At 43.7% G+C, this 26,364-nt stretch overlaps 1 protein-coding gene across 2 annotated transcripts in view; it reads left to right on the forward strand.

The window, feature by feature from the left end:
• The window catches only part of PCNX2 (pecanex 2), a 187,714-nt gene that overhangs the window by 130,371 nt on the left and 30,979 nt on the right, over window positions 1–26,364 (forward strand). The window contains exons 22-26 of one of the 2 annotated variants that reach the window (XM_083176292.1): window positions 2,556–2,664; window positions 6,407–6,536; window positions 8,688–8,746; window positions 11,270–11,482; window positions 14,953–15,206. In XM_083176292.1, coding sequence (XP_083032418.1) covers window positions 2,556–2,664; window positions 6,407–6,536; window positions 8,688–8,746; window positions 11,270–11,482; window positions 14,953–15,206 — 765 coding nt within the window. The remainder of the gene's footprint in view (window positions 1–2,555; window positions 2,665–6,406; window positions 6,537–8,687; window positions 8,747–11,269; window positions 11,483–14,952; window positions 15,207–26,364) is intronic. The other variant, XM_083176293.1, reaches the window with a different exon arrangement.

The following is a 26,364-nucleotide window of genomic DNA, read 5'->3' on the forward strand; positions in this document are numbered from 1 at the left end:
CCCCTCCCCGCATATTCCTAAAAAGTATTCCTGCTTCATATAAATGTCTCATATCCCTCTCCCCACTGCTTCTTGGAGACCCCCCCACCCCTCCACTCCCCACCACCAGGGTTTCAGGTTTCCATGCTGCAGCTTCATAAAAATTGATCCTCTCCCCCTGCTTCATTATTGTTAATTTTCCCCCCTCCTCACTGCTTCCCAAAAAATATATGAAGCAGTGGGGAGAGGAACCATTTTTATGAAGCAGAATCGTGGGCAGCCATGGGGAGAATTTTTATAAAGCTGAACTGCTGGGGCAGTGTGGAGGCCTGAATGGGGAAGCTTTTTAAATCAGCGAGGAGCGGAGGGAGTAAAGGCATTTTTAATAATCAATGAAGCACAAGCTCTCCACGACCATCCACCAATAAATCAACCTCACCTGCTGCCGCTGCTTCCGCTCCCTGTGCTGCGCTGCCTGTCACTGTATAGTGCAGCTATTTCCTACTGTACTATACGCTGCAGTACAGTCACCACGGCACTCACCAACAAATGTCTCCCGCAGAGTCGCAGACGTTCCAGCTGGCTGTGCTGCGCTGCCTGCCTCACCCTGTGTAGCTGTTGCCGACAGCGCTCCCCAGAGCCCCGCGGCAGCCGGCATTTAATTGGACAGCCGCGATGTCATGACGGGGTACGTCATGATGTCGCGCTTACAGAATCCACCATCCCCGGTAGGGTAGGCAACTATGGGTTACAGTGGCGGGGGTTGGGCCCCCCTGGCTCAGGGGCCCGGTCGCAGGTGCGACCGCTGCGACCCCTGTAGCTACGCCACTGATAACAAGCCGTGGGCTCTTTGAGATGGTCCTGGTTTCCCAAATACAAGGGAAAATTAACTAAAGTCCCCCCGTATTTACGAAACTAGAACCGGGCTCTTGGATCAGTCCTGGTTCCAGAAATATGGAGGACAAAAAATGAAGGGGTCTCCCGTATTTTGGAAGCAGCACTGGGCTCCAACAGGCAGCAGGGTAATGCTACAGTACAGCTACAGGGGCTGGTTAAGCTTGGGCGGTGACCCCCACGTCATTTTTATTTTTACTTCTAGACACTTTTTAGGACATAACCATACACACATCACACTGATCTGTGCATGGATCTGTCAATCTCTGATCAATCACACCCTTTTACATTTGTGATTTTAACGTTTTCAATAAAAATAACACCTGGATGCGATTTTGAACTGCAATTTTTTCTGGTCATGGCAAAACATGTGGTTTTTAATGCAAATCACACACTACTACATGTGTGATTTGTGGAAAATGTGCGATTTTGGATGTTTTTGACCCCAAAAAATCACATGTTCTAAAAAATTTGCCCCCTATTAAATCTAGCCAACGGGCCTCAGATAAGACATAGACAAGATAAGACAACCCCTTGTACACCCTTTTCAGACAGAGGTGTCACCTTCACTGCAAACACCAAAACCAGAGGAGTAACTTTGCGAGGCAATGGAGTCATCCGCCTGTTCCCAAGGGTATGCCTCTGCTCCCCTGCGAGTTTGAATCAGTTAATTAAAAGCCGATGGTATCACTGACTCCCCCTCCCTCCTTGAAGGACAATAGACATTACACTCTCTTTATTCTAAACATAATTTTTGCAAGTGTTACACCCTGTATTAAAATCCATCCACTAGAATCAGATGCTGATTGAGCTATTTTCTAGCATATGCAAATTCTAGCTATATGAAGTTACTACACTTCATATCTCTACCTAATAGTAATGTAGTGTTCATTCTATCACCCGCCATATTTGAAAATACATGCAGTTCCTCTTCCCTGCCTGGGGTATTACTGTCTGCTGTAGTGCTCCTAGCACAGTGTGGTCTGTATATCAGCGCTGATATGCAAACCAGACCTGTGCTAGAAACACCACAGCAGACAGCGACACCCCAGGCAGGGAAGAGGAACTGCATGGGATTTAAAATATGGAGGGTGCTAGAATGAACACTAGTAATGATTTTGAAATAACATTGAATGTGCATACTTACAGTGTGGGAGAAGTATATTCTGTGTGTATATATATATATATATATATATATATATATATATACACATACATACATACATACATACATACATATATACATAATGTGTGTGGGGCAATATTTATCATATCTTCCCTCCAACTGGGACGAAGTTACGCCACTGCCCAGAACAGAAAGCAAGAAAGGAGGTGTCCTCCATCCGTGTGTGTGTGTGTGTGTGTGTGGTTTCCCATATTATATTTGGCAATGTTAGACCCTTATCTCTTAAACACCCTGCAGTTGTGGTCCACACCCCATGTCGTGGTCAGTGAGGACTATCTCCTAATGTGCTGTCATTCTGATCGCAGAGCATACTTTCACATATATATGGGTGTGTGTATGTATGTATGTATGTGTATATATATATATATATATATATATAACACATAATGTAACTGTAGTATGGTGTGTATATATATATATATATATATTTTCATTTAAAATAAACATTTCTGTTTTCTATGGCACTGACATTTCTTTTTACCTTTGTCACTCCTAGACCTGGGACCTTCTTTACAAGATGAAATATGTATTAACCTATATTGCACCATGGCAAATCGCTTGGGGATCTTCATTTCATGTATTTGCTCAATTTTTTGCTATACCCCGTATCCTTTTTTGTTATTAAAATATTTAAATTGTACAAGTATCACATAAGTAAAGTTACTCTCAATCAACGCTTATACAGTAACTGCATGGTTAACATACTTGGTGGAATTTACAAATGGAGAATACGGCAAATTCACAAAGCTGCCTTACAGTAATCTCCGGATTGGTATTTTCCGATGGTGAAGTAATTTGTATTTGGCTGCCAAGTTTCCCCGCAGCCAAATACGGACAAGCATGAAGCATTGCACGGATCAGTCTGATCTGTGTGATGCTTCTCTGTGTAAAAAAAACCTAATTAAATAAAAACAGCATTGGGTCCCCATCCACGGGCATAACCAGTCCCGGGTTTATTGAGCCGGTCCTGGTTGCAGAAATTTACAGAAAAACAAAATACCGGGGACAAAAGGAGTAGGGGGTACTCCATATTTTGGAACCCAGTACTGGGCTCAAACAGCCGGGCAACACTTTTTTCTTAAGGGCGCCTGGCCAAAGCATGAGCACCGTGGCTGGTCAGCACGAACCAGGTCCCTGGGGGAGTGGGGACCCCACCAAATAATGGGTCCCCCCCTCCAGGGGTGCCCAGCCTGGGCTGAACCCCAGGTCTGTCCTCAGTGTCCCTAGGCTGTGGACACTGAGCTAATTGTGTAAAAAGAGATAAATCAAATGTTAAAAATATACTGTGTGCTGTCATACAATTACAAGGCCCAGTAAGTCTCCCCTGGATGCTGGGACTTGGAGAACCACAAGTCCCAGCATGCAGGGCATTAATAGGGCTTTGTAGTCATACTAGAGAACCAATACCCAACAAACATACACACACACTTGTAAAAATAAAATTTGGTACTTGTTTCCTAGCACGGCCACAATCTTATGGATCGTGTACCTTTAAGTTAAGGTACACGATCCATACAATGGACCCGATTTCCTTTGAAATCAGGTCCATTTTGCCGGCTAGGACACAATATCGGGGGCATCGCGTCGGTCAGGACCATTAACATTGGTCCCGACGCGATGCCCCCGATTTTTCCATAGGCTTCAATGTTAAAAAATATTTTAACATTGAAATCGTGTCGGGAAAGGTAAAATATCGGGGGCATCGCGTCGGTCGGGACCATTAACATTGGTCCCGACGCGATGCCCCCGATTTTTCCATAGGCTTCAATGTTAAAATATTTTTTAACATTGAAATCGTGAGAAAATGTGAAAAATGTGAAATGAACCAATATGACCCATTTCACATTATAGATGTCCCCTTCGTCACCCCACGATAGACGCCAACCCGAAGCGTGGCGAGCGCAGCGAGCCCGCGAGGGGCGGCGGTGCGCGTCCTCCGACCTTTTCATTCCCCTACTATCCACGTCGGCGTGGAGTTGAGAATAGAATAGTGTGGCGAGCGCAGCGAGCCACCGAGCCCGAAGCGTGGCGAGCGCAGCGAGCGCAGCGAGCCCCGCGAGGGGACGCGTATAACTTCACAGGTATGCGCGTCCCCTCGCGGGGCTCGCTGCGCTCGCCACGCTTCGGGCTCGGTGGCTCGCTGCGCTCGCCACACTATTCTATTCTCAACTCCACGCCGACGTGGATAGTAGGGGAATGAAAAGGTCGGAGGACGCGCACCGCCGCCCCTCGCGGGCTCGCTGCGCTCGCCACGCTTCGGGTTGGCGTCTATCGTGGGGTGGGGTATACGCCGTTAAATTTGGGGGGGTTGCGAATATTTTACATTGAATCCAATGTAAAATCGGGTCCCAGGGACCCGATTTACATTTCATTCAATCAAAAAATCGGGTCGAAAATCGGTCGGTCGCGTCGATCGCATCGCATGCAACCAAATCGCATGCGATGCGATCGACCCGATTTTTCCGACACGACCACCCCGATGTAAATCGGTGTGGCCGTGCTAGGAAACAAGTACCTAAAATTTTAATACATACTATATACATTCATACATACTTACCTGTATGGTCCAACATAGCACTGTCCAGTAGAATCCACATCGGTACTTGTGAATAAAAATCATACTCGCCATCCAAGATTGAATTTTTTTTGTCCATGTACAGTAGCGCACGCAGGGGGGGTTTCTGGGTACCCAGAAACCCCCCCAGGAGTCTAAGGGCCCTAGGCTGAAAGCTGAGGGTCCCCTCTTTCCATGGGTACAAGAATTTTAAAAATCGGCCCTTGGGAACCGGAGATATCTGACTTCAAAGCAGTGGTCCCCATCCAAGCCTGTTAATTGCTCTTCCAAGTCAGATATTTCAGGTTCTGTCTGACTCAGAGTTTCTCTGAGGGTATATTCCAAAAGCTGGGACTCTCCCCCATTGGAGGGCACTAGTAGCTTGTCTCTACTGTTCCCAGAACTGGAGATATCAGCCTTCCAGCAGCTGGTTACTGCTCCAGCTCCACACACCTGGTATGTAGTTTTATATTCTCGTTGGCAGATTGCTCTGCCTCCTGAACTCTGATCCCCTAGTCCCCAGTACCATTTAGTAGGTGGGATTCTCTAGCTTTTAAATCCATTAAAATCTATTAAATGTATTTCTGGGAACTGGAGATATCTGCAGTCAAGCAAGCTGTCTCCCACCAGAAAATTATGAATAATATGCCCACTCCACTATACACCCCTCCTCTGCATATTAAACATCCTCTACCACCCTGGAAGTTATGTGTCAGGGCCCCTTCATTCAGCCCAATGCCCTCTTCTCCCACCCCATCTCCCACCATCTGTAAAGTAAAGGGGTAATTAATGGAAATTACTGATCCAGGCGCTACATGCTGAGCAGTTGATATAATACCCCCTACCACCCGGGGGACATCAAAGCTTCCCCCACCCCTACCGCTTGAGGATCAGTAGTGGCCCCAATACATTGCTATGCCCAGGGGTCTACACTGCTGTTGACGCCCCTGTATGTATATATATATATATATATATATATATATTGGTCTATCTATAATACTTTAAATGACCCGGCATATACTGGGTCACCTAAGTGTCCATCTCTGTGCTTTGCTCCACCCCTCTGGAAACCCCCTTCTGAAAATCCTGCGTTTGCCACTGATGTAGCATACAGGGATAAAAAAACTAACCAAATACCCGACTCCATCCAAATGTGTTGACACTTACAGCCCCTCCCCGAGAATGAGGGAATTCCTGGTGACATCAGTCACCGGGTTTTCCCTCAGCCAATCAGACCCTGTGCGGCTCCTAGAAGCCCATGTTATGAATTTAACATGGGCATCTACATTGGGAACCACCAACTCAGGCTGATCGCAAGGTGACCAAAATTGAGGTCACTTGTGGTCAGCCTGAGTTGCAGATGCTAATTTACCGGCTATAGGTTTAAGAGTTATTGTGCTTCTACTCAGTCTACTGGTTTACTAGTTATAAAGTAGAAGCTGGACGGTCATAACTGAAGGGACTCAAAGGTGAACTTACACTACCTTTTGTTTTGTAGCTGCTCACATAGAATAGTTTCTGCACTAAGGTTATATCCACCTAAGATAGTTTGGATGTTTAGTTGTTAATATGAGTAGAACCATGGCAGGATAGTTTATATCAAGTGCAGTGTATGTTTGCCACCTTGGGTCTGATAAGTGACAATAGCTCTGAGGGAAATTGTTGCAGGCAGGCTACCAAGCTCTCACCTATGGGATAGCTCCTCTGGTCCCACCCAACATTTCCCACAAAGACAAAGATATAAACATACCGTACAAATATTTCCAGTAGTCCTTAACATATAATACCTCCAGACTCTGCTTTGCTTTTAGTCCAAACAGTTGCAACTTCAATATTTTCTAGCCCTCTGAGTCCATATCTTGGCAGTGTCATATTTATTCCATCCTATGTAAGACCAGTAAAATTTTGGGAAGAGAACAATAAGTAAGTACTGTACCTCACACAATCCTTAGAAAACTTCTAATGTGACAGTCTCAGTTTAACTGCCATTACTACTAAAGCCTTTTGTGATACTGTGGGAAAAATGTACTAAGATGTTCTAATACAGATAGGATGCAGCTATGGGCAACCAATCAGATACTATTACTGTATCTTCTAGAAGGTTCTAAATAAATAAGACGTAGATTCTGATTGGGTGCCCATAGAAACATCCCATGTGAAATAGAACTCCCCCTGGACGTCTATAGTTCGAAATGTTTTTAAAAAATGTATTTATTTTTATACTTTTCCTACAGAAAACATACGGAAGCACATTGTAAAAAATAACCTAATATCAGTGTTACTAATGATGTGGAATAATTTAATTTGAATTATTTATTTCCAGTTGTAGAGTTTGTAATAAATGTTTGTAGCAATGAGAATTATTCTGGTTCACACACAAAGGCAAATTCACTCTCTAATGGACAAAAACTATGTGCACTGCAGGTGGGGCAGATGTAACATGTGCAGAAAGAGTTTGATTTGGGTGCTATTTTGTTTCTGTGCAGGATTAATACTGGCTGCTTTATTTTTACACTGCAATATAGATTTCAGTTTGAAGTACACCCCCCACCCAAATCTAACTCTTTCTACACATGTTACATCAGCCCCACCTGCAGTGCATATGGTTTTGTCCATTAGAGTCCTTTGCGAGTGACCAGAATAATCCCCAAAGAATAGGTGTGTAGGGAATCATATGCAAGGGTAAACCGCTTGATCTTAAAACCTTGTGCATGATAATTTATTTACTTGCAAGCCAGATTGAAGGAGATTGAAGTCTTTGAATTGGAACATTGGGAGCTTGATGGAATCTTTAGTGAAGAAACAATACTGTATTCTGGAGATATTAGAAGTAGTAAATAAAGTTCTGAGTATACGGTCATCATTCACTAACAGTGTGATATAACAAAGCTAGATGGAGAAATCTGCATAACATTATAGATCAGCCTATACAGAAGTATTGGGTTATTCTATTTGTTGTGTTCCCTAAAGGTTACTTAAGCAACATTATTTAAAAATGAAAAGAATGTAGGTGGTTAAAAAAAAAAAAAAGGTAAAGTTTTTATTATTATTTTTCCTCTTTCTTGGAACTATTGTTTTTTTCTCTAATGGCAGGAAGTCTTTGTGGCTTGCCTACCTGCCAAGGCAAGATTCACATTATTGGCAGTAATGCAAGCCACAATAACTAAACATTTAAACTAAGAAAGAAATTCTGAAAAGTTTACAAAAATGTACTTGGGAAACTAAATCTAGACTGAATGATCAGTTTTGCTGGATGCTACAAAATTATTAATATGAGGTAATACTCAAATAAATCTATTTAAAAATAAGTAATAAAAATAAGTAGTGTGAAACGGCCTTTAAACCCTTATATTTTCTAAGATTTACTTACAGCGTGATACATACTTTGTGAACCTGGACTTTCCAGTATGCCAACAAATGCAGCAATCATTTTATAAATAATACCAAAGGATTTTATTTATTTGGCTGTTATGCCATATCACAGACTAACCGTTCAATAGAGGAAAAAGCAGGCTCCCCCAATTGCTCAGATAAGTAGTATATGTACCACTGGACTAATTCAGGCCCTTTCACTGGGCTGCGAATTCGCAGCTCGAGTGATTATCAGAGGACTGTGCATGTGTACGGTTTGCAGTAAGCCCTCTATGCAATCACAGCCAGCGATGGCTAGCTGTTCGCAAGTTGATTGACAGACTTGTGAATTTGTAGACGGCCCCCTGTGGATTTCTGGGAGTTCCGCCTAAAATTGCAGGCAGATCTGGCTGACGTCAGCAGCAATCTCCATCTCCCCATGGACTTACTCGGCGCTGTGAACAGAGGGGAAAACCAATCGATGGTGAGTTATTAGGAATGGTTTTCCCCCTGTGTGCACGATGGTGGGGACGGGACTCAGGCGGGAGCGGTTACCTGATCACTGGGCTCCAAACACTCGCAGCCCAGCAATCCGGTCTGAATCGGGCACCATGTTAAGATGATGCAAGAAGATTATTGTGTGCAGTTTACCTCTATCTGGAATAGTTCATACTTTACATGTAGTTGGTTCTTTTTCATACTATTTATTTTTTCTATCTCTAGTACCAAGAGGCTTGACAACATGACTAGAAGACTTCAAAGTCAGATTGAAAATAATGCAGGTATCTGAGTCATTTAATGTACAGTTAAACATATATAAATATAAACAGTGGTTACAAAAGGAAACAAATAAAAAAACAAGGGCTAGGATGAGAGTTCATAAAGTGAGAGATTTGGTGAGAAATCTCCATTTTTTTTTAAAGCGGCAATCATTTACACTTCAAAATCAAACTGGTTTTGCAGTGTAAATGATTGCCGCTTTAAAAAAACTGGAGATTTCTCACCAAATCTCTCACTTTCTGAATCTCTCATCCTATTAAATCTCACCCATGGAGTCCCTGGCCTCCTGTAATTTGCAATTTTTGTTTTCCAAATGCTGTCAGTTTTGTAATGATTGAATTATGTTAAGACCATCTATTCAAAAATTATTCAATGATCTTAGAAAAATAAAATTCTCATTTGTAAAATGTTAATTTTTCAAACATTGGAACATTAACATTGGAATACTGCAAACATTGCGATCCTTTGCGACTTTGATTTCCTCAGCAGCTACTCACCCTAGTACACACTAGACAGCTGAGGGGGGTTCATTTACATTTCCATGGCAGTAGAGAGTGATTCAGAAGATGGACCAGCCTTGTCTGCAATGTCTCCTTCTGGAAAGGTCTGGTGCTGTTGTTATACTAGTACTGTCCAGATTCTACCTTACTTGTTGGCTGGACAGATAGCCAGCTCTGCCCAGATACTACCACACTCGCTGGCTGGGCACAGATAACTAGCCCTGTCCAGATACTACAGAACTTGCTAACTGGGCAGATGTCTATGTTAACCTTAATCTTGTGTCGACATTCAGTCATTGGCGACCTAGAGTATGTCGACCATTATTATGTGTTGACCTCGTCACTGTCAACTGTTAGTGGTTTACCTAGTGACCGTCAACTTAGACATTGTCGACCCAGGGACCACATACCATGACAAACCTCTGCAATGCAGAGAATGGATAAACACAGTCTACTGTGTTCACTGTACATTGGTGACTGTTCCTATCTACATTTGCATCTATTTTTATACTGGGGTCATAATATGCTACTGGGGTGCTAATATGCTAAGGAAAACCCTTCCATAGGCTAACAAAAAAACCTTCCTATAACTGTCCTCACAAAATGCACCATACAATTATAATCTATCCAGCCCCCATAGTGGTGATACATAGCAGATTTTCTAGGATGCAATAGAGAAATGTTAGACATAACCTAACATCGCCACTTTTCATTTTTAGAAGCTTTCGTCAATTTACCCCTAAGGGGCCTATTTATCACAATTGTTTCATGAAATAAAGGAGAAAATGCAGTTCTACTTCATTTAGGTACCATTCCCAAAAATGTTCTACAGAAGTCTAATAAGCACTGCACTGGAAAAATATATAATTATATCTAGGGCTCTCTGTGGTGAGCACGATTGTCAGGCAGCTGATAGTGTAACAAGGGGGACGTCACTCCCCAAATGTAAATACAGAAAAACAAGGGTAGTAACTGCGCTGATATCCAGGTGACTATTTGAATAACTATATCATATTTAATAATACATTAACATCACTAACAAAATGGCATACTGCACACATTGGAAGTGTAAATAGTCACCCAAATTGGACATGGTCCAGCTGCAGACATTGCATGTGTTCATTCATGTGGTGTCCTGGTGGGGGATCCCCAAATTTGTAATCCCTAGGCTTGTGTGGTCCCAATTTTGTAGGTGAGCAGTGGCTGATGTGGTTGCATTCCTCCATCTGAAGGGCATAGAGGCAAGGTCAGCTCTCATGCAGCGGAGGCAAAAGATAATGTCTTGTTGCACAAGAAGCAGATATCTGATAGAGCTATTTGCTCATACATGGGAAGCATACAAATTCTCTACCTACATAGCTATGGCTAATAGTGATGGTTCTGAACTAACAATTATACATAGCCAGAATCTGCAGAATTACATTGTATACATTTTTGTTATATGGTTGTGTGTGTGTGTGTGTGTGTGTGTGTGTGTGTGTGTGTGTGTGTGGTGGGTGCCCTCTGGGCAAGTGGGTCAAACGTATGCCTCTGCCTACAAAGCAACAATTATAACTATGAAAACAGAAATTGGTTAAATTGTTCTAAACTACATTAAAAAGTACAATTCCCTATGGTATTTATTATTTATTAAATCTGTTTCCATCTTACGGTATATTTAGAATTTGATTAAGATCATGGGCCAAACGTCATAGGGTGTGATAATCAGAAAGCAAGAGATTTTTGGAGCATTTCCCCGTTTTGTTTTTTTAAAGCGGCAATCATTTACACTGAAAAAAAAACAAGTTGATTTTGCCATATAATTGATTTCCACTTTAAAAAAATTTGAAAACTCTACCAAATCTCTCACCCTATTACATTTGGCCCTATGCTTTGCTTATAAACTAAAGTTAAATAACATGAAAGATTATAAAGGTTACGCATACACCGCCTTTTTGTTTTCTTCAATTATAAGGTCAAACGCTCCTCAGGTTCTCTAGCTTTTTATTCATTTTGTACTTATTTTGCATTTTTGTTTAATTCCAGGAGATGATGACAACTTAAACTCAGTTTTTTATGAGCACCTAACAAGATCTCTTCAGCATTCATTGTGTGGAGACTTGATATTAGGACGGTGGGGGAATTATGCTTCTGGTGACTGTTTCATTATAGCATCAGATTATTTAAATGCATTTGTCCATTTGGTAGAAACTGGAAATGGTCTTGTTACTTTCCAGTTGCGAGGACTTGAATTTAAAGGTAAGATAATTATTAATTAATGAACTAATCAGAAGCGTACAGTACCTCTACTTTTATATGCAGACTTAATACTTGTGCCCTTATACACTCAGTAGGATCAAGGGAGGGATTGTCAAATACAGTCTGACTATAGTAAGGTGTTAGGGGAGGACCAGTGGCCACGCTCCCTAACTCCTAGCGTCCACGGGTGTGTGCAGGGCTAGGCTCCGCCTGTACCCGTCCTGGCTATAAGGGCGAATTAGGTCCGCCCAGACTCCGTTACTGGCAGGTCTTAAGTTGGGACAACGCACCCGTGGAGACGGACCAGGGACAAGGGGACAGACTAACTAAGGTAACCTGCGGGCCACTGCCCCTCCCAAAGGCTAAGGAGCCTGATGTGACTCCAGGGGCAATGCGGGAGTAACAATACTCAGGGATGGAAAAATACAAAACTAGTGTAACCTGACAGATGTAACAATACACAATAGATGGAGTAACATCAGCGGAATATAACAAGACACTGAATCCCTGACAGGTGTAACAATACACAACAGATGGAATAATATCAATGAAATATAATGGAATGCTGAATCCCTGACCAGTGTAACAATACACAACAGATGGAATGATATCAACAAGGTATAACAGGGTACTGAATCCCTGACAGGTGTAACAATACACAACAGATGGAGTAATAAATATATATAAGTACAAGAAAGAGTGGTGGGGAGACCTCCAACTTATCTGCGAGATGGGATGCAGCAGACAAGCAAAAACACCACAGCTACTCTGAGTAGATACACCAGGATAATAGTATTGGAACACCGGGAATCCTGAGACTGCAAACTGAAAGACAGGAACAGGCACAGGAGCAACCATGAACCAGGAACCGGGCACACTCTGGACAGAAGTCAGAATTATCACCGGCGTCTGACCTGCCCGCCCAGGAAGTTTAAATACAGCAGCCGTCCAATGAGGGCTGCCGCTGCTGCTGCTTAATTGTGCGTCTGTGCCGCCGAGTGTTGAGCCTCCTCCTCCCCGCAGCCGCCTGGCGTCCTCCGTTGCCTAGGCAACCGCTGCGGCAAGGGAGGAGGCGGCTGTACGTCACATCCCGGGTGCTGAGTGACGCCGGCCGGATGTCTGGGGGTGATGATGCGGCGTCCCGGCTGCGTAGCAACCACCGGGACCCGCTGTTTAGAGGACGCCGCGTTAGTACCGGAATTACTCGTGCGGCGTCTAACATAAGCCCAGTTTTGCTTAATTGCGACTGAAGAAGACCTGCATAGAGATGTATATATTATTACTAGTATTCCCGCTCAAAGCAAAAGCTTCAAAAGCTAGTCTGCTAGCTTCTGTGTTTTTGCATGTGTGAGAAAGAGATGTAGTTTCAGTCTCTGCCAGCAGATGGCAGTGTTTCGGAGACTCAAGGACACTAGAAATCTATATAAAGATGATCAGGAACCGTATCACTTGTTGGTGATAGGGGCTGGATGAGGGTGATAATAACAGCAGTAGCTAGTCACTTCTGATTGCTGATTGGCCATCAAGTCTATAGTGTTTTCTTTTTCATTGTTTATTTTATATTTACCATTCTCATCACGTTTGCTTCTCCACGTCTTTCAGTTCTTATTTGCCATCCCCTTCAATCTTCCTTTCTCTGTTTCTTGCATTTCTGTACATTATCTTGGTCCTTCTACTGTATCTCAGCTTATTCCTATCTCCCGTAACCAGGGCCATAACTAAGGGTGTGATAGTGGTGCCCCCACACAGAGTTCAGGGCTATGTGCATATCCCTGTTACCACCCCACAGCTATTACTACAGGCTAGTAGTGTGCTTGGAATGGAACTCTGCAGCCAGGATCACTGCAGTAGTGCCCCTGATGTGTTATGGGTTTAACACTTTTATTGGCAAGCTGCTCAATCAGAGGTAATATCATTCAGGTGCCAACAGGGAGGGGTAAATCTGGTTAGGAAAAAAAACAGTTTGTATCCCTATTGCACACTAAATGAGAAATATACATATAATAATCAGATAATACAGAGATCTTGGTTGCATATATCTGCAGATATAGGGCTAAGCCCCCAGGCCGTACGTCAAGGCATCTCTGTCACTGGGGGTCCCTAACACTGGGTATGGGTCTGGGGTGTGGGCCCCCAATATGCCGGCACAGGCTGACTACTCCAGGGCAGCACACAAATGAAAATTAGTAGGTGTTAAATAAGAAGCACATAAGTGCTATGTAAGGAGGTGAAGGTGTGGTTAAAATAATACATACAGTGTGATAGGGAAAAACATAAATGTTAATAAAGTGTTAGGGTGTGCTACCCTGGAGCAGACCAGCCATACCAACAAAGAGGGAATCACACTCCCAAACCCATCCCATGCACAATAACAAATTTGTGGGCCTAATAGCCCAGTGTAAGGCCACATGATAATGGCTTACAACATCTGAGAGCCAGCTTACCTGGAGATACCCCTGGCTTCTCCAATGGCACTCAGGTGTCAGCAATCCCTCCTAATGCTGACCCATCTATGCATCTCTGTATTATCTGATTATTATATGTATATTTCTCATTCAGTGTGCAATTGGGATACAAACTGTTATGGGTTTAGTCCAGGCAGGTACCCTAACATTTGTACATAAGCTCAGAGTGGTGCTGCACATCCTGGTACTGCGCTAAATGATGAACTTAGAGGATAGTCTTGGCACAGGCTACAGCACTGTTACGGCACTGGTCATAACTGTCCCCCTCTTCTGTCTCTCATCTCTGTCCCCCTCACCCCACTACCAGTCTCTTATCTCAATGCCTCTCACCTCCTATACAGTATGTATCCCATTTCAGTCCCTGGCTCTCTTTGTCTCTCATCTTTGCCCTAACCCAACCCCCATTCTGTTTCTAGTCTGTGCCCCAAATGCAGACTAATTAATCTCATCTCATTCCCACCAAGTGCACGAGGACACAGAGGGGGACAGTGTTAGAGCAGGACTGTTCCCTTCTGTCAGTATATAGATGTTGGAGATCTGCGCTGGCGTGACTCTGAGCATTTTGCAGCCCCCCTTTGCGAACACCTTCGGCGGGTATCACACTCGCCATGAGTAGAGGAGGGAGGGGGGCGGCTGCGGTGGAATGCCCAGTGTTTTATTGAGTTGAGTCCCAGTTGAGAGACTGACTTTTATTACCGAAGTCAGGAGAAATAATTTGATGGTGAACAACCATCGAATGCTTGCTCCTGCTAGCGGCCACATGCAAGGGGATGTGTTAGCGAACAGGCCGCCATCCGGGCGGTGCTTACCTGCTCGCTAGGCTGCGAGTGCATGCTGCCTAGCAAGCAGGTCTGAATCAAGCCCTTACTTAGAGTTTTGACTTAATACACACAATAGGTACAGTACAGTGGGAATTCTGTGTGGGTAGTCAGGAGGTGTATTGGTAATGTATGGGAAGGAGAAAGTGTTTAATCAAGAAAATGTTTTTTTTTTTGTTTAATAAAGGCACATATTGCCATCAGCGAGAAGTGGAAGCAATAACTGAAGGTGATGAGGACAACGAAGGATGCTGCTGTTTTCAGACTGGCCATTTGCCACATATCTTGTCATGTAATTCAGCTTTTAACCTGAGATGGCTGACATGGGAAGTAGCAAGAACCCAATATATACTTGAAGGATATAGCGTAATTTATAGTAATGCTGAAAGCCTTTTGCAGGTATTTGATCTGCGAAAAATTCTCATCAAATATTATGTAAAGGTAAAGTATGAACTTCTCATTAATAGCTGTTTGTGATAGAAGAACAATTCTGTATTTTTATTATATTGTGTACATTCCCACAATGCAAGATGATGAGGCTATAGGTGACCATACATGGTACAATTATTATTTGTGTTTTGGACTAGATCGCATTGCATCGCATCACATCGCATAAGTTTTGCAATGCAATGAGATACAATGCAATCTAGTACAAATAGTATGTGCAGCACATACTTTTTGTGCTGTGCGATGTAATGTGAGCGAGGTAAAAAAAAAAAAAACTTTCTGCAGACTAGACAGAAGCATGGGTGTATTTTTTATCTTTGTATTAAACATATGTAAAAGAATAAACAAGAAAAAGAAGTGGCGCTGGTATTGATGAAATAATCATACAAATATTTAATAACAATTTAAAATAACATATCATTAGACATTCACATACAATAATAAAAGGTGGGTCAATAACTGGACCCCTGCCTTTGATAAAGCTGCACTGCCACAAGCAGCGAAACGCGTCAGGCCCTAGCCTGGACCAGTATCAGCTGAATATATTTGGACCCTATTCATTGGACCTTCAGTACACTGGGTGCCCATCTCCAAGCTCTGGGAAACAATTACCCCTATACCATCCCGCACTTGCGGTCCACTATTGCCGACACCACATGGATATCTCTCCAAGCAGCAATCACGGTTGGTCACTACAGACTGAGATCTTTGACCAGTTGGTCTTAAAATTTCCAACCCTGAGGACACCTGCCATTTGATCCTATCCCCCTATTGGAGCCTCTAAGCGATGTGGGACACTGCGGCCTAAACAGTCTACAGCCCTACAACATCTACTGGGCCTCCAACCTACTGTGGCCCCCACATTCGCACCCATTCGAGGACCATTGGAAATCTGTTTTGTGGGACTGGATCACAATCACCAACAGTGGTAACTATTCGGCAACCCCCCTTATTACCCCAGCTACTACCCATTTCCATCTTGCTCGGGTCCAATCCATTCAGCCTCCGGTCCAGTTATTGACCCACCTTTTATTATTGTATGTGAATGTCTAATGATATGTTATTTTAAATTGTTATTAAATATTTGTATGATTATTTCATCAATACCAGCGCCACTTATTTTTCTTGTTTATTCTGTTTTCTTGGGGCCGACTACCCCTTTTTAAGTGGCAGCTCTTGGCACAGCACCCGTGGTAGCGCCTGTCCGTGCACCCTAGGGAGCACAACACCATTCCATATGTAAAAGAATAGCAATATATGTATGATGAAAAGATTGGATACAGATCATGGCACATCAATAAGTTTGACAAAACAGAGCTTAATAACAGATTTAAGAACATCATACAAAGCTGGTTATACTTTAAGAGAATAAAAAGAGATAGAAAGAAGGAGAAAAAGAAGAGGAAGGGGGGACATGTGAGGAAAACATTGGGGAGGGGGGGGGGGGGGTACTTCTCCGACCATACCCAAAGGAGTCTTTCAAAACAAGTCAAAAGACACTTAATAATGTCTGAGAAGCATTACAGAAAGAGGGAGATCAACTGGTCCCAGAAAAGGAGTATTGAACATATGTTGGTATGGTTTTAAAGTCTAACCGTGGAAACCAAATGGCCGTGAACTCTGATTTTTTATCTACTAAAGTTAGCAAAACATCTTCCATGGACATATACTGTAGCTGTCAGTTTTAGCAAACCATGGGGTAGATTTATTAAGCTCAATGAAAGTGATAAACTGTCTGGTTTTTATCACCAGCCAATCAGCTCCTACCTGTGAAGCTACAAGCTTGGTTTGTAAAATGACAGGTAAGAGCTGATTGGCCGGTGATAAAAAAACAGACAGTTTATCACTTAACCGAGCTTAATAAATTTACCACCATGTCTTACAAGTGTATGGGGCTGTCGTTCTTCGTATAGTAGGTACCACCGCACAAGCTGCATTACATAAGTATCTAATTAAGTACCTTTAAAGTTTGACAATGAGGTAGAGGCATAGTTTAGCAACCAGAAAGCTGGGTCTGTCAAGATGTATGCGGCAGTAATTTTTTGGGATACAAGGTATGTTAATAACATTAGTCCAATAGGACTTAATGAGAGGGCAGTTCCACCATATATTTAAAAATATATATACTGGTAGGTTATTTGGCTTCTAACCAAATTAACCCTAGAATGTCTGTGTGTGCGTGTACATGTGGTAGGGAATATAGATTGTAAGCTCCACTGGGGCAGGAACTGATGTGAATGTTCAAATATTCTCTGTAAAGTGCCGCGAATATGTGTGCGCTATATAAGAAACTGTTAGTAAATAAAAATAAATAAATAAAAAGTGTCAATAGCCTGTGAGCACCTCCAACATGTATCTGAAATCAAGGAGTGTAGAAGGGAAGGGTGTCTATACCATTGCATGATCATTTTATATTAGGTTTCCTTAATTTGTGTACTGAGCTCTTGTGGACCTTGAGAAAAATTGTCTCCCATTCTTTATTAGTCAATGTGATACCCAGATCCCTTTCCCAAACAGTGGTGAAGGCTGGAAGACTCTGGGAGTCAGGTGTCTGAAGCAACTTATATAGCATTGAGATCATGTGAGAGGGGTCCTGAGGGGCAATGCACAGTCTTTCAAAAGTGGTAACTTCTCTGGCAGCCAGAGGGAGTTTTGACCCTGTATTCAGAAAGTGGCAGACTTGTAGGTATTTCCAGAAATCTGATACTACGTAATGATTAACCGAGGTCAATCTATTAGAGCGCCTATATATATGTGTTTGTCACCATAAAGTTGTTATATAAAAAACGGACTCCCTCTGGACAATCTTTGGACACAAGCCCCTTGATCAGTGCAGGTCTAATCAACATACCAGTGGTGACTATAATCATCATCATCTTTCCCAATAGGTCCTTTATATAATTATTAATAATTTTGTTATATACTGTTCATGTGATCATGTATGTTATTTATTTTTAATGTGTTATTATATATTATCATATTTTATTTGAATTGATGCATACACTTTATTGGTGTTTTTGAGCGCCGCTTCTCCCCCTTCTGTTATTTCCAGAAATCTGTCTTGTGGATTTAGCTTGAAGGTCAGAGAACTGCTTCAAAAGACCTCCATTAGCCCATTTGGAGAAATTAGATAATATTTAACCTGGTAAAAAGAGGGGGTTAGACAGGGAGGTGGTGGGGATACAGTCATTAGGTCTACAACAACTAGGTCGACAAGCATTGGGTCGACATCACTAGGTCGACATGCAGCAATGTCGACATGGGTCTAGGTCGACATGGGTCTAGGTCGACATGACATTAGGTCGACACAAGCATTAGGTCGACAGTCAAAAGGTCGACATGGGGTTTTTCACTGTTTTTTGAGCCGACATGTGCCGACAGGTGGTATTTCATGTCCTACCATCCACTAGGGAGTGGTGGGAGAATAAAATAGTGTGCACGAAGCATGGCGAGCAAAGCGAGCGATACAAGGGGATAAGGAGCACTTCAAACTGTGCCCACGTCGACTGTGTCGACATTCGGGTAAAAAAAAATGAAAAAAACCCATGTTGACCTTTTGACTGTTGACCTAGCCCATGTCGACCTAATGTCATGTCAACCTAATGTCATGTCATAACAACAAAAGTTTTATAACTCCAAACGGCGCCAGTGAGTCGGTGTGATCATATATCAAAAATAAGTGACACAGTGAAAGATAATACAGAAGTACACTTCCTTAGTGTTAGATGGATATCTTGTTCTATGATCACATCCCATACAGTATGTGGAGTATCCCTGTCAGGTGATGTACTCCGGTATATGTAAAAGATGGAAAGGCTTAGAATAGTGAAGCCAGTTTTTTAATATACATATACAGACATAAACAGAAAAAATACAATAATAAATCCAACCAAGCAATTTGAATAAAAGGTCCAGTTGCCAAGGTACATGGGTACAATTACCAAGAAGTGTATCAGAACTGGGTGTTAATCAGTTCATTCGTATGGTATAATAGTCACCAGTCTGGTCCCGGGTAGCAGTCCTGGGGGTAGTATACCAATAGGTAAAGTCCAGGTGTCTCTTTGGGCTGGTCCAGAAGAAACGGCTGCCACTTCACTCCGCCAACGCGTTTCGACCCTGTACACAGTGGGTCTTTATCAAGGCTGTGATGTGGCATGGGCAGCTTCTGTGTTATATAGTCGCTCCTTAAGTGAAGTAATTAGCGGTGAACGAGCGTCCACCTCCTCTCCCCGCTTGCACCGCTAACGACTTCCAGGTTCTGTTACTCCACGACGTCATTTCCGGTGGATGGAACGCTGTTTGCGTTCCAGCCGGCCAGACAGTTGGTTTCCTGATTCTCCATGACTCGGAGAGCGTCAGGAGAATGTTCTGCTGTTAATCTTTGTATTCCTATTCGGCCCCTGATGTAACATATAATCTGGAATGGGGCAGAATAATAAGGCCGTAATTAAGACACGTAGTTTGATGTTAACAAAGTTATATAATCTAGAATAATAATGTTGGAAGCATTTTGCTACAGTATGTCAGGGGTTTTGAAACATAAACACCTTTATTGGGTTTCATAGAGCCAACAAAGGAAGTTATTCCCTGGGCACAGAGAGCTTGGGCCAAGAGGCGTTCAGGTTTATTGCCCCAGTGGTAAAGTTTAGTACTGCATTTACGAATGGACAGTTGTATCATACCCTCCAACTGTACCGAATTTGCCAGTACAGTACCATTTTTTAACGGTCTGTACCGGCAAATAACAATTGCACCGAATGTACTGATTTTTTACAGTTTTTGAGAATCTCTGTGTCAGTGCACTCAGCACCCGTTCCCAAAGATGCAATTGCGGGTCCCGGACCAGCGTGCGGCTTCATGACATCATGCTGCTGTGCTGGCACTGCGGTCTTACAGCCAGGGCTGACCCAGCCACTTCCACCCTTCCTGTGTCAGTCACGTGCAGACCTATACACATGGGTACTTAGTACTACGTTAGTCTCCGGAAGCTCTCCCGGATGAGTTATACAGTGTGGAGCTGGAACAGTCAGGATTGTTTTACCCTGCGCTACATGCACGTGTGAGTAATTCAACAGTAATTAATATAGCTGCCTGCCTGGGGGGTAATTGCGCACAAATGCTCAGATTACATAGCACTAGTGAGCACACTGCAGGGGTTGACAGGGTCAGAATATAGTATCTTGTGATGTCATCAGGATAGTATAGGTCTGGGAGCCGTTGGATATATATTTTATTAGCTTAGAACACATTCGTAAAGGGGGTGACCACGCCCCCTTTACCAGTGGCCACACTCACCTTACCCATAGCCACACCCCCTTTCTTGGTGTGTACCAATTTCTGCCCTTCATATGTTGGAGGGTATGTTGTATCTGCTTAGATAGTGTTTTAGCAAGTTTCATTCGCAAACTGGTAAGTTCATGTAGCACAGACAGCATAGAAGAAGCTTTGTGTGTGGCTTCCAATGTGTGAATTTTTTGCAGCAGGTCAGTAACCAAGGCTGTCTTTTGTTTCTTAATATAGGAACCTAATTGTATAAGTTTACCACTAAGAACACACTTGTGTAATGCCCACAGGGTAATCATAGAGATGTCAATAGTGTCATTATGGAACCAATAGAGGCTTCTAGAACTAGAGGCAAATGTCTATGGCTGATAAATAAGTAGTCCAGTCGTGTTTAGGTCTGGTGAGGGTCTGAATAAAAAGAGTATTCCCTTCTAGAGGGGTAGAGAACTCTCCAGTAATCTTCCTAACTTGCTGGTGTTTGTGCTAAGAGTGGTTGGGGGTATTGGTAGACGTGTCTAGGGCAGGATCGAACTTCCAATTAAAGTCCCCGCCTAAAATTACTACTCCTTTCAAAAAGGGCTCTATGTGCAGGAGGTATTTACAAAAGAAAGAAACCTGAGCCTTGTTGGGTGCATATGAATTAACAAAAGTGTAGGGGTGTTTAGAGATTGTACATTTGACTACAAGCAGTCTAGCTGGAACAATGCAATGTATTGAAACATCTGTAATCTGTAAGATATTAGCAAATAGTATCGCCACTACTTTTGATTTGCATTCCGAGTTTTTGCCATAGTAAGCTATGGGGTAATATCTATTAGTAAGGGATGGGCAATTGGCTGTGATTTTAAAATGGGTCTCTTGGATCATAGCTACTGTACATCAACCTTGCCGGCACGGAGCAATCGAAATAAAGTAGAGCGTTTTTCTGGAGTGTTGAGGCCTCTGATGTTAATGGAGGTTATGTTAAGTATACCAAGGGCGAAATGTAATAGGGTGCGATTTTTTAGACATGTGCGATTTTTGGTCAAAAACGGCCGAAATCGCACATTTTTCGAAAATCGCACATTTAATAGGTTGAAAATCGCGGTAAAAAATCGCAATTTTTACCGCGAAATCGCACTTTTAGAAGTGCGATTTTTAGTCACATTTCAATTCGCATCCAGATGTTTTCCCATTATAAAGTATACAACTCGCAAATGTAATAGGGTGTGATTTTTGGTAAATGTTACCAAAAATCGCAAAAAAAATAGACCAGGTTCTGACAGGCGAATTTGACAGAACCATGCACAGATCATGGGAGAAGGAATGGGAGACCCCCGTATTTCTGAAACCAGCCCCGGGCTCTTGGACCGGTCCTGGTTCCAAAAATACGGGGGACAAAAAATCTGGGGGTCCCCCGTATTTTGAAACCAGCACCGGGCTCCAACAGCCCATGGTGTCATGCCACAGCCGGGGGACACTTTTTATACAAGGTCCCCCGGCCAAAACATGAGCACCGTGGCTGGTCAGCCTTGGACGGGGTACCTGGAGGAGTGGGGACCCCCCCAATAAAGGGGTCCCCCCCCCCAGGCTTCACCCGTCCAGGGCTGAAGCCCGGGGCTGTCACCGGCGTCCGTGGCCAGTGGACGCCGGCCTGATAGGGTTAAATTTATCATACATATCATTACATTGCTTTATACCGGCGAACTACAAGTGCCAGCAGACCTCCCCCGCATGCTGGGACTTGGAGAACCACAGGTCCCAGCATGCGGGGCATTAATGGGCCCGCTGGGACTTGTAGTCCACCTGTAAAAAGAATGTTTATAAAAAACACACACACAGAGAAGTACAAGTTTATTACACACACACCTCACTTTTACACCAGCGTTACTTACCATTCCTGGATCCAGCGCTGGTCTGGCTGCTTTACAGCCGGCTCCCCCCCGCACTGACAGGCAGCGGGGAGAACCGGCTTTCTCCGTTGCCTGTCACCGGCTTTCTCCGTAGCTTCTGTAGCGCTGTCCGAGTGCTACAGAGGCTGAGAGCGCGATTGGCTGAGCTATGCGTCTCCATGGAGACGCATAGCTCAGCCAATCAGGACTGAGCTATGCGTCTCCATGGAGACGTATCGGCCAATCGCGCTCTCAGCCTCTGTAGCACTCGGACAGCGCTACAGAAGCTACGGAGAAAGCCGGTGACAGGCAACGGAGAAAGCCGGTTCTCCCCGCTGCCTGTCAGTGCGGGGGGAGCCGGCTGTAAAGCAGCCAGACCAGCGCTGGATCCAGGAATGGTAAGTAACGCTGGTGTAAAAGTGAGGTGTGTGTGTAATAAACTTGTACTTCTCTGTGTGTGTGTTTTTTCTAAACATTCTTTTTACAGGTGGACTACAAGTCCCAGCGGGCCCATTAATGCCCCGCATGCTGGGACCTGTGGTTCTCCAAGTCCCAGCATGCGGGGGAGGTCTGCTGGCACTTGTAGTTCGCCGGTATAAAGCAATGTAATGATATGTATGATGGATTTAACCCTATCAGGCCGGCGTCCACTGGCCACGGACGCCGGTGACAGCCCCGGGCTTCAGCCCTGGACGGGTGAAGCCTGGGGGGGGGGACCCCTTTATTGGGGGGGTCCCCACTCCTCCAGGTACCCCGTCCAAGGCTGACCAGCCACGGTGCTCATGTTTTGGCCGGGGGACCTTGTATAAAAAGTGTCCCCCGGCTGTGGCATGACACCGTGGGCTGTTGGAGCCCGGTGCTGGTTTCAAAATACGGGGGACCCCCAGATTTTTTGTCCCCCGTATTTTTGGAACCAGGACCGGTCCAAGAGTCCGGGGCTGGTTTCAGAAATACGGGGGACCCCTATGCTTTTTGTCCCCCCGTATTTTTGGAACCAGGTCCGGCTCAATGAGCCCGGGGCTGGTTATGCTTAGGAGGGGGGACCCCACGCCGTTTTTTTTTAAACTTTTTTTTTTTTTGCACAAAATCGCATTTTTGAAAATGCGCACATTTTCATGACTGAAAATGCGCACATTTTCATGACTAAAAATCGCCCGAAATCGCGGCAAATCGAATTTTTTGCCGCTAATTCGCATCTCATTACATATGCGAATTCGCGGCAAAAAATGCGATTTTTAAAGGTGCGATTTGGTGCGATTTTTTTTTAGTCTAAAAATCGCACCCTATTACATTTCGCCCCTAGTGTCCTCATAAGAGTTTGTGCAGAGTATCATTTTAGAAGCACCTGTGGAGGTCAGAGGAGAAGGGACTAGAAAAAAAATGCAGAAGATGAAAGGTATAGGTAAGAAAAAGAAACCTGGAAAAAATGTAACAGAAACTGTAATAAATCACCTGCTGTGGGGGGTCTGGTGGGAATAAAATACCAGAAACCCAAGAGTCTTAAATACCATGTGCGGGTAGGGGGAGAGTGAGCTACCGCTATAAAGCCAAAGCTAATACGCATAGAGCTAACACAAGTGTAAAATTATGCAAATATTGAAACTGTTATCAACCATGAAAATAGCTGTAACCATTCGTTGGTCTAGCTGAAAAGAAAATGAAAAAAAAAAACAATAACAGAAGTAGTAAAATATTCAACTTAGCAACTATTAGTATAAGAGAAACATAAAGTGAAGGCATATACTGCATCACAAAAATTAGAATGGTTAAATCTCACCGCCAGTTTAGCAAAGGCTAGTTATCCAGACCACAGGGGGAGTATTCTGTTTTGTTGGGTTTTATTTATTTAGGAAAATCCAGCACCATAACAGAGGAAGTCCATCAGGTAATACTTGAATCTTGCAAATGGAAAGTGGGTTGTGATCTTCTTTTGGAATGTCGTACTTCCTGCCAAGGATGTTCCCTATTGAAGCGTGGTGGAAATTGCGGGATTGGCAGATTAAATTCCCAATTGGAGACATCTAGCTTCGGTAGATCGAGTCCAGAGCAGAATGCGGGAAGATCAGAGAATGCATTCAGTGAGTGTAGTTCGCCAGACATTAGAACTTGTAAACTGAGGGGGAAACCCCAGAAATACTTTAGCTGGCATCTATGAAGTTCATCCGTCACAGGCTTGTGTAGCTTCCTTTGTTGTAGCGTGTGCCAGGAGAGATCTGGATATATACAAATTGCAGTCCCATTGAAGTCTACTCCGTTTAGTTGGGTAAGCCATAATGGCTTCTTTTTGGGAATGATAGTGGAGTCGACAAGTCACATTGCGAGGGCGTTCAATAGGTGACCCTCTAGGTTTAAGTGCACGGTGGGCCCTAGCAAATCTAATAGTATCATTGGGATTATTCCTCAGTATTTGAGAAAACAGTTTTGTAAGAGCCGCAATCAATTTCGGTTAGGTAACGTCTTCAGGCAAGCCTCGTATCCATATTTTGTTTCTCCTCCCCCTATTGTCATGGTCGGAAATTCACATTTGCCATGAGCAAATCTCTGCTGTCTGGAGAGAGACAACGTCTATCAAAGCACTCAGTATAGCATAAGTAGAATTTTGGTGATCCTCCAAAGAGGATGTACAATTTACTAACTGATATATCTTGACGAAGAGAGGCCACTTCCTGTCTAATAGTGTCTTTAATATCTTGCTTAGTTGGAAGCGTTTTCATAAAAGACAGGATAACTTGCATGTCTGATTGACCTTTCATTGGTGGTTGCATTTGGTCGATAGTAGTATAGGCAGGTGACATAGAAGGGGAGGAGGAGGGACTCCTCGACGTGCTATTTTCGGTGGGATGGGTAGGCTGTAGGAATGGCCTCATATCTGCTTGAGACATGTTGTCTGTGGAAACAGGTGCTGCAGTTTTCTGAGATGGCTTTCTGGTCCTGACCATAGTTCAGGTGAATTGGTGGTGAGAGGCAGTGAGATACAGCTCTTACAGTACATTATTTTATTGTATTTAAGTAGCGTCAACAGAAGCTCATAAGCAGCAGCTCCTGGTGGGTTGGCCCTAGGTCAACATTAGCATATTGTGAGCGCAAAGGGGGCGCTCATGGTAAGGAGCAATATGTTAAGAGGCATCCTCAGTGTCCTGGGAAAGCAGGGGGATGAGGGCACACTGTTAGAAAAACAGATGAGCTGTAGATGCAATGTCTCTGTGTGAACACCAGAGGGAGCCCAAGTATAATAATTCAAGACACTTTAGATTTAACACAGGGCTATAGAGCTGAAACAATTGAGTTTACTTGTCAGTATAGCATCCCAGTGTAGTAAACAGGCTCACTGAAAGGGGGAAAGAGTAGTCACTGGTGACCTTCAAGTAAATTGTATGACACACAGAAGGGTCTCCTTTGCGGTGGCGGCCATCTTTGGGACGCAGGGTCTCTAATGCTTTCAGAGACTCTGCGCCTCTGCGTCAGAGGGATGGTTGGCATTTGGCAGGGGGAAGGGAGGGCAATAAAAACATTTATTTCCTCCTTAGCAATGCATTTTAGCTCCCCCTGGTTAACAAGCATGTAATCTCCCCTGGCCACAAGCATATAACCCCTATCGCAATGAACATGTAATCCCCCTTAGCAACAAGCATTTAATCCCCTCTGGCTACAATCATGGAACCCCTGGCAAAAAGCATGTGATCCCCTATGGGAATGGGCATGTAATGCCCCTTGGCAACAAGCATGTAATCCCCCTTGGAAACAAGCATGGAACCGCAGGCAACAAGCATGTTACCCCTGACAACGAGCATGGAACACCTAGCAACCAGCATGTTTAGGTAAGTGGCAATAGTGGGGGCGTTATATGTGTATGCAGCACTAAAGGGGGCATTATATTTGTAAACACTAGTGGGGGCATTATGTGCATTATGTGCGTAAGGCAGTGCCACTACTGGGACAATTATGTGTGTAATGGGGCACTGCTGGGGGGCACTATATATTGTAAGCAATACTGCAGG

This window comes from Crinia signifera, chromosome 3, assembly GCF_055691185.1.
Source record: "Crinia signifera chromosome 3, ASM5569118v1, whole genome shotgun sequence".
NCBI classification, from domain to species: domain Eukaryota; kingdom Metazoa; phylum Chordata; class Amphibia; order Anura; family Myobatrachidae; genus Crinia; species Crinia signifera.